Source organism: Prunus mume, linkage group LG7, assembly GCF_029339155.1.
Source record: "Prunus mume cultivar Tortuosa linkage group LG7, ASM2933915v1, whole genome shotgun sequence".
In the NCBI taxonomy this organism is placed as follows: domain Eukaryota; kingdom Viridiplantae; phylum Streptophyta; class Magnoliopsida; order Rosales; family Rosaceae; genus Prunus; species Prunus mume.
This window is the reverse complement of record NC_142704.1, coordinates 18,369,197-18,377,243: the sequence shown is the minus strand read 5'-3', so window position 1 is coordinate 18,377,243 and position 8,047 is coordinate 18,369,197. Positions and strand designations below refer to the sequence as shown.

Sequence of the window (8,047 nt, the reverse complement as noted above, 5' to 3'; positions counted from 1 at the left end):
GATGATAGGAATCCATAACTACACACTTATAGGATCAAAAATGTCACAAGAGTGACAAAAATGCCCCCAAGCCCTAGTGTAGCCACACCCCCCCTTTTGTGTGTCATCTTTTGCTATCTTGTCCAACACATTAATCCTATAATGTGTCACATATTTGCCTAAGTCCATATGGTCAAATTCATTTTGAATTTCCAAGTCATATGAGACCTTTAATTAAAGTTTCATAACTTTAATTGAATAATTAAATTAATCTTAATCAATTTAATTACTCTAGTGACTTGACTAATTCAATCACTCACTTGTCTAATGTGTGTTGGTCCCGGTCATCTTTAATTGACCATGTCAAGTGTCGGGTCAACCGTTTGACCTTTGACCTTTGACTTTCACATTGACTTTGACCGAGTCACAAAATCATTCATTCTCTTCATAATTTCCCAATCAATTCATTTTCGGTGTGTGATCCTATAGGTTCTAATTAGTGAGGCAGTGGGTATGAGTGATTCACTCTGAATCAAGTGTGAATTGTATCCCTCCATACAATTCTCCCTATTGGCAAAGGCTAATTATAAGGGAGTTTCACTAAAACACCCAAAATGGAGGTTGAAATTATAAAAAAACCCAACACTCAAAACACTTTATAAACACACCCAAAACCCATCATTACACACACTCAAAACCTATTTATAAACACACCCAAAAAGTTGACTTTGGGGTTGATTTTGGGTGTGTTTCTATGTTTAAATAGTGCTTGGGTTTTTTTATAAATACATGTCTAGGATTGGGTTTATTTATAAATTTGTATAATTATAATTAGTCCTTACAAGGCTTCCATAAGTCATGAGTGACACCTAGTAGTATGTTATGGCTACCCAAGCTAAAAAGAATTCATTTAGAGAACCTACTCAGTTTGTGATTACAATGCAATTTGATCATTCTTTAATTCAATACTTTATGTCATATTCTCGGGATATGGTAAACTTGTGTCAAAATCCCTAATATGACATCTCTTGATTATTTGATGAAATTTGATGAAATTACAAACGTTTTTGTTTCAATTTCCATCCAATACTTTGGCCAAAAATTCACGAATCATATTTTTAGACTGTTCTCTTTTCTTACTAAGAATAGAGATTCCTTGTTGTACATTCATTTGTCTCTGCGTATACGCTAAGAATCTTGAGGAACACCTTTAAGTCACATTATTTTGATACGACCATATAGTGCTCTCAAAGAGAAACAACTATGATGTCTCAAGTTTAAGGATTAATTTGCATTATCACAACTTAGAATTCTTTGTTTGACACTTGTGAGTAAGACTTTCATACAAGAATTCTAGAGTTGATCACGTTCAGTGGCCTTCATCTTCTATAGAGCACCTACACATATATCTCAGTGTCTCTACATAAATGACTTGAGACTAGTCATCTTCCCAATTGAGCAGACATAATGTGTACCAGTCTTTTCGGGTCACCATTGTCCAATTGGTGATTCTATGCCAAGAACATTTTAGGATACGATATTATATGCATGGAAAGGTCTCGTGCATCTAACTTCTTTAGACCACTTTCCATTTATATCTTAATCCATGGACTTGTTACTTTGTGTACTTTATATATCAAAAGCAATGTTCTTGCCTCTTTACTATTATATATTATTTCCTTAGAATTATCCATTTTATATTGGCTTCTAGGGCATATTTTTAACAATGCGTTCTCTAGCTGACTGCGTGCGTGTCCCCCGAGTTCAACGAGGATGTAACATATATGGTACTTGGAATTGACATAATATTATTAGAATTGACGGATTTTGATTGGGAGTACGCCTAGGTGGAGAGTATTTGAGTTTTGAGATGTTTTAAACTAAAACTGATGATTTTATCTTGGTACTTATTGGTCAAAATTTTAATACATGTTTTCAGATTTATGAGACAATGATTGAGAGTTTTCTAAGTTTAAGGATTTTATACAATTCACAACTATTTTCTTAAGTGATGAGTTTGTTTTTACATGTGAAAGATTGAAACATGTTTTATTCAAACCATTGATATTGATATTAAGGTTTCAGTAGCCAATATTATTTTAATAATTTTCTTGTTTTCCTACTTATCTGTAATGAGCTATTAAATATGTGTATTTGTATCTACACATATGTGATGGGTGGAAGATTGTTCTGAAATCAATATCTTTTGTTTAAGTTTCAGCATATTGATTAAAGTTTGAAGCTTTTGGTTTTAGGAAAGTGTAAATGAATATTTAATTCATGTGCTTACATATGGGTTGGACCTTGATTTCTTGTATAAAGAATTACGTATGGTTTGATCCCTCAGACAACCTAGGTTAACCTAGGTGCAGCCGCAAGTTTATAATTGGGTTGTTATGTTCAGTTTTGTAAAGTTGAATTTGCTTGAACACTTGAGAAATGTGTTTGAGTTCATGCTGTGCAGGTAGATTTCTGAGTTTGAGCCTTTTTGAGGAAGATTGATATGCAAAGAAGTAGAAAGTTTGGATTTGGATTTGAAGAGAATGAGAGGAGGAGGTTCTAGAAATTCAAAGAAGAAGAGAGAGAGAGAGAGAGAGAGAGAGAGAGAGAGAGAGAGAGAGAGAGGAATAACATTTCAGTTTTTATTTCATGACTATTATTTCAATTTTCTATTATTTATTTATTTATAACGTATAAAATGACTATTTTACCCTCATATTTAACGACAAATTGGATGAAATGTTGCGGATTTAGGGGGGAATTGGTGAAGAAAAAAAAATTCATATCCTTAATTTTCTATACAATAGAATAAAAAAAGATAGGGTGTAAATTGAAAGTTAGGTACAAATTCTGAGGGCAAATCATTAGATACTTACGTAGATTATTCTTCATTCGGACGCCCACACGTATTATTGTATGGATAACGCGTGCGAAGTCATTGTAAATGTAGGAGGGCAGTGAGGGTAGTAGAAAATACACAAAGATGTCGGACGATAATAAAGTCCGGATGTCGCATAGGAGAATTTTGTATATATATATATATATATAGTTGAATTATCTGGAATGGGAACTCAATAAATATATTTATCGTGTTACCATAACACAAGTGAATTCGTTAATTCAGTGGTGAAAATTATCCATTCAGTGTTGGAGGTTAGGGGTTGGAAACTTCATAACCTTCTCGAAACCCCATACCTTCGACTTTTGCTAATATTTCTTATTTTAATTGTGACGGCCGGATTTTCGGTTCAATTTGCACTCTAGTCAGCTAAAAATTTAGGCAACGGCATATAAATATTCCTAAACCCCCCTTTTTTTTTTCTTCTTTCTTTTTTTCTGTCTTTTATGACACAACAATCAGACAAACATCACCGTTCTTTATTAAATCCATCCATCTCCGAAAATCTGAAAACTGAGACAAATATATATATATATATATATAAATAATAATTTAAAAAATGCAGGCAAAAAGGCCATAAACGAAAATTTGAAAAGAAAATTAAAAAGAAAATACTAAAATTATAATACGGAAGCTCTTGGACTCGGTGGGTGGGAGGTGCGAAATCGAGGGCTTTCCTCTACTCTCAGACTCTCTCTCTTTCTGTCAAACACACACATTTCTTTCCCTCTTTTCTCTCTGTTGGATTTTCTTTCTGAAATTCCATCGATCTGTAAGTTATTTTTATTTATTTATTTCAATTTACAGTATTCTCATTTTTAACGCAATGCGTTGAATGCAAGCAAAAGAAAAAAGAAAATCTGCCATCTTGTTTTTGCTTGATTTGTCACTGTAGAATTTGCAGGGTAGCTCAGGAACCCTAGATCTCATTCATTTCGGGGTTGTATTATCTTCTTGTTAGGCTTGAATTTTTTAAATTGGTGATTCTGAGATTGGTTTTTGCGTGTTTGGCTCTGGATCTCGGGTTTTTCGTCGTGTTCGAGCTCCAATTTCGAGGCTTTTTTGGACTCTGAGGGGTGAATTGCCTGTGGGATTTGGTCGATGGCTTCAAATCCTCCTCCATTTCAGGTGGAGGATCAGACCGACGAGGATTTCTTTGATAAATTGGTTGAAGATGACCTGGGGCCCGCCGAATCAGGCCCCAAATGCAACGAAGGAAACGATTCCGATGACGCTAAGGCATTCACCAATCTGAGTAGTGGTGATTCTGTAGCAGCTGTATCTGAGGATTCTGGTGCCAATGCCAAAGCCAAAGACGACGAAAATAAGGCGTTCGCCAATCTGACTATTGGTGATTCTGCAGCTGTATCTGAGGATTTGGGTGCCAGAACCAAAACAAAAGATGAAATAGGTCCTGATGAGTCGAATTCATTCGGGTTCCGTAACGTAATGGAGTCGAAGAATTCGGTTATTGATGACGGAGTGATTCAGTCCAATAATGATGGGGCGGGATCTCAATTGACGTCAGATTCCAGAATGAGCAAGAGCAACGATTCTGGAGCTTCAGGGGTGAAGGAGATAGGGTGGGGTTCGTTTCATGCTGATTCTGCACAAAATGGGATTCATGGGTTTGGATCGTACTCAGATTTTTTCAATGAATTGGGAGATAGTTCTGGGGATTTCCCCCCGAAAGTAGACGGAAACTTGAGTACTAAATCAAAAACTGCACCCAGTAATGAAGATCATACAGCACAAGGTTTGAACCATTCGGTTAATAACGAGCAATATCAAGAGGGCCAAGCTTATGGAGCAACTGTGGAGGAAAGTAGAAATGAGCAGGATCTAAATAGTACGGAATATTGGGAAAGTCTTTATCCAGGGTGGAAGTATGACCCTAACACGGGGCAATGGTATCAAGTGGACAGTTTCGATGTGCCTGCAAATGCTGAAGGGAGCTTCGGCACTGATTCAGCCAGTGATTGGGCCACTGTTTCTGATAACAAAACTGAGGTTTCTTATTTGCAGCAAACGGCTCATTCCGTTGCGGGAACTGTGACTGAAACTAGCACGACTGGTAGTTTGTCAAACTGGGATCAGGTCTCACAAGGGACTAATGGGTACCCAGCACATATGGTTTTCAATCCTGAATACCCGGGTTGGTACTATGATACAATTGCGCAAGAATGGCGCTCATTGGAGGGGTATAACTCCTCTCTGCAACCGACTGCTCAAGCCCAGAATGATACTAGTTTATATGGTGAGTACAGGCAAGATAGCAATTATGGGTCGCTAGGGGTTGGTAGCCAAGGTCAAGACAGCAGCTGGGCTGGGTCTTATAGTAATTACAATCAACAGGGTTCAAATATGTGGCAAGCTCGGACTGGAACTAACAATGAGGCTTTTTCAAGTTTTGGTGGAAACCAGCAGATGAGTAATTCGTTTGGTTCAACAGTCAACAAGGACCAGCAGAAGTCATTAAATTCTTTCGGAGCAGTTCCTGTGTACAACAAAGCGAGTCAAGGTCATGGTGAGGCTAATGGGACTGTCGGGTTCCAAAGTTTCCTCCCAGGTGGTAACTTTAGCCAGCAGTTTAATCAAGGAAATGCAAAGCTGATCGAACAAACACAATTCTCAGATGATTACTATGGCAATCAGAAACCTTTAAATTATTCCCAGCAACCTTTCCAGAGTGGCAATCAGTTTTCGTATGCTCCCAGCGTAGGAAGATCATCTGCTGGGCGTCCTCCACATGCCCTAGTAACTTTCGGATTTGGTGGGAAACTCATTGTAATGAAGGACAATAGTAGTCTCACGAATTTGTCATATGGAAGTCAGGTGAGGCCTCGAAACCTTCTCTCTTTAAGATTAATTAAGGCTCCATTTGGTTGACAAAAGGCTGATGGAAGGAAATAAAAATCCAAATTTTTTCGAAGTGGTTATTTGATCTTCCACTGGTTTCCTGAATAGAGATAGAAAGTTTGAAACTAGAAAGAATTGCTTTATCGATTGATAACCTGTATTAGGTACTGACTTGATTTATGTTTGGTCCCAAATTCCTTCTCAGACTTGTAGCCAAATGGAGCGTACAACTTTTCTGTTTACATTGTTCCATGAAAGGCCTAATTATGCATGTTTTATTGTTATGTGAAGGACCCTGTAGGAGGCTCAGTTTCTGTCCTGAACTTGATAGAAGTTTTTACGGAAAAGACTGATGCTTCAAGTTTTGGAATGAGTACTTGTGATTATTTTCGTGCTTTGTGCCAACAATCCTTCCCAGGTCCCTTGGTTGGAGGGAGTGTTGGAAGCAAAGAGTTGAACAAATGGATGGATGAGAGGATTGCTAACTGTGAATCATCAGAGATGGACTATAGGAAAGGCAAAGTATTGAGGTTGCTTCTTTCTTTGCTTAAGATAGCTTGTCAACATTATGGAAAACTTCGATCTCCTTTTGGAACCGACAATTTATCGAGGGTAAATCACATTCCTGTCCTTTGGTACTTGTAGCTTTTGAAACTTCTCTTAAGTTGACCTCTATTTCTTTTAAGTTATCCTGCATTTAGTCACGCATATTGTCACCTCTTTCTCTGTGTGTGTGTTTGTGTGTATTTATGTGAGATAAAGGCATATCTTCCCATGAATGGTTTCTCAACTTTTCTCCTAGCCAGAGTATTTTTTAAGAGCCACATAGAGATATGACTAATATGTATCTTGTATACTTTTGGGCTTCTCTTGTGATAGGAAAGCGACACTCCAGAATCAGCAGTTGCTAAACTTTTTGCATCTGCAAAGAGCAATGGTGTACAATTCAGTGAGTATGGTGCTCTTAGTCACTGTGTGCAGAAAATGCCTTCAGAAGGACAAATGCGGGTATGGATAAACAACTCTGATGACAACTCCCCTTCTCTCTAAATTATCAAAATTTTCATTTTGTAATAGGGTGGTTGTATGTCCTAGGCAACTGCTTCTGAGGTACAAAATCTTCTGGTTTCTGGTAGAAAGAAAGAGGCTTTACAATGTGCACAAGAAGGTCAGTTGTGGGGACCTGCGCTTGTTATTGCTTCACAGCTTGGGGAACAGGTTTGTTGGCCATTGATGCTAAATTCGAAGACTTCAATCAGATGTTACTTTCTTGAGGTACATTGTCAGTTTATACTGAAGGATGCACTCATCTCACCCTTTTTTTCTCTTCCTTTTCCTCCGGTTGGGATGGCGGCTTGGAACAACTTCAGTTTTATGTTGATACTGTGAAGCAAATGGCACTACGTCAGCTGGTTGCAGGATCACCGTTGCGGACATTATGCCTGCTCATTGCCGGGCAACCTGCTGAAGTGTTCTCTACTGACACTACATCTGAGATCAATCGACCCGGTGCTGTTAATACCCCTCAACCACCTGCACAGGTGAGATATCTATTTAAAAACTGCTTATTGGGATAGGCTTTAGCGATTTATATACAATACTAGCCAACTCACCTGTTTTTAGTTTCCTTTAGAAAGTGAATAGACAAACAAAAGTAATTATGCATTTAGTTTCACTATAGCAATTAAAAGAAAAGAGGAATCGCACTAAAGCAAGAGAGGAGGTTCGTATAAAGGATGCAAGCTAGAAGATTAGAAGACAGTTGCTTCTTGGATCAATATGTTGCTTCTCATAGCTATATACATGTAGTGTAGTTCATTTAGGGACATCCGATTAAATTTGAACATATCATTACCTGTAGTGCTGCACTTGTAGTAACGATTGGAATAAGTTCTCTAATTTCATCTTCTTTTTCTGAATTCTTTAGCAGTACATTTGCCTTAAAATGCTTTTTGTTTCTGTTATGCAACTACAGTTTGGTGCAAATAAAATGCTTGATGACTGGGAGGAGAATCTGGCTGTGATAACTGCAAACAGAACAAAAGATGATGAACTCGTAATTATTCATCTTGGAGATTGCTTATGGAAGGATAGGAGTGAGGTATGATACTGTTACATGTAACCTTTTTCCTTTACGTATGTTAACTTTTTATCACTTAATCGGACATGAGTTGTGTATCAGATTACTGCAGCACACATCTGCTATTTAGTGGCAGAAGCAAATTTTGAGTCATACTCTGATAGCGCAAGACTATGTCTAATTCGAGCAGATCACTGGAAATCACCTCGAACTTATGCTAGTCCGAGGCC

At 37.6% G+C, this 8,047-nt stretch overlaps 1 protein-coding gene across 1 annotated transcript in view; it reads left to right on the top strand.

Annotated features, from left to right (window-relative positions):
* Positions 1–3,437: 3,437 nt before the first annotated feature.
* Positions 3,438–8,047, top strand: part of LOC148915651 (protein transport protein SEC16B homolog) — a 5,437-nt gene continuing 827 nt past the window's right edge. The window contains exons 1-7 of the mRNA XM_089041970.1: positions 3,438–5,713; positions 6,029–6,349; positions 6,617–6,745; positions 6,833–6,955; positions 7,108–7,278; positions 7,713–7,838; positions 7,920–8,044. Of these exons, the coding sequence (XP_088898096.1) occupies positions 3,980–5,713; positions 6,029–6,349; positions 6,617–6,745; positions 6,833–6,955; positions 7,108–7,278; positions 7,713–7,838; positions 7,920–8,044 (2,729 nt within the window). The 5' untranslated portion in view covers positions 3,438–3,979. The remainder of the gene's footprint in view (positions 5,714–6,028; positions 6,350–6,616; positions 6,746–6,832; positions 6,956–7,107; positions 7,279–7,712; positions 7,839–7,919; positions 8,045–8,047) is intronic.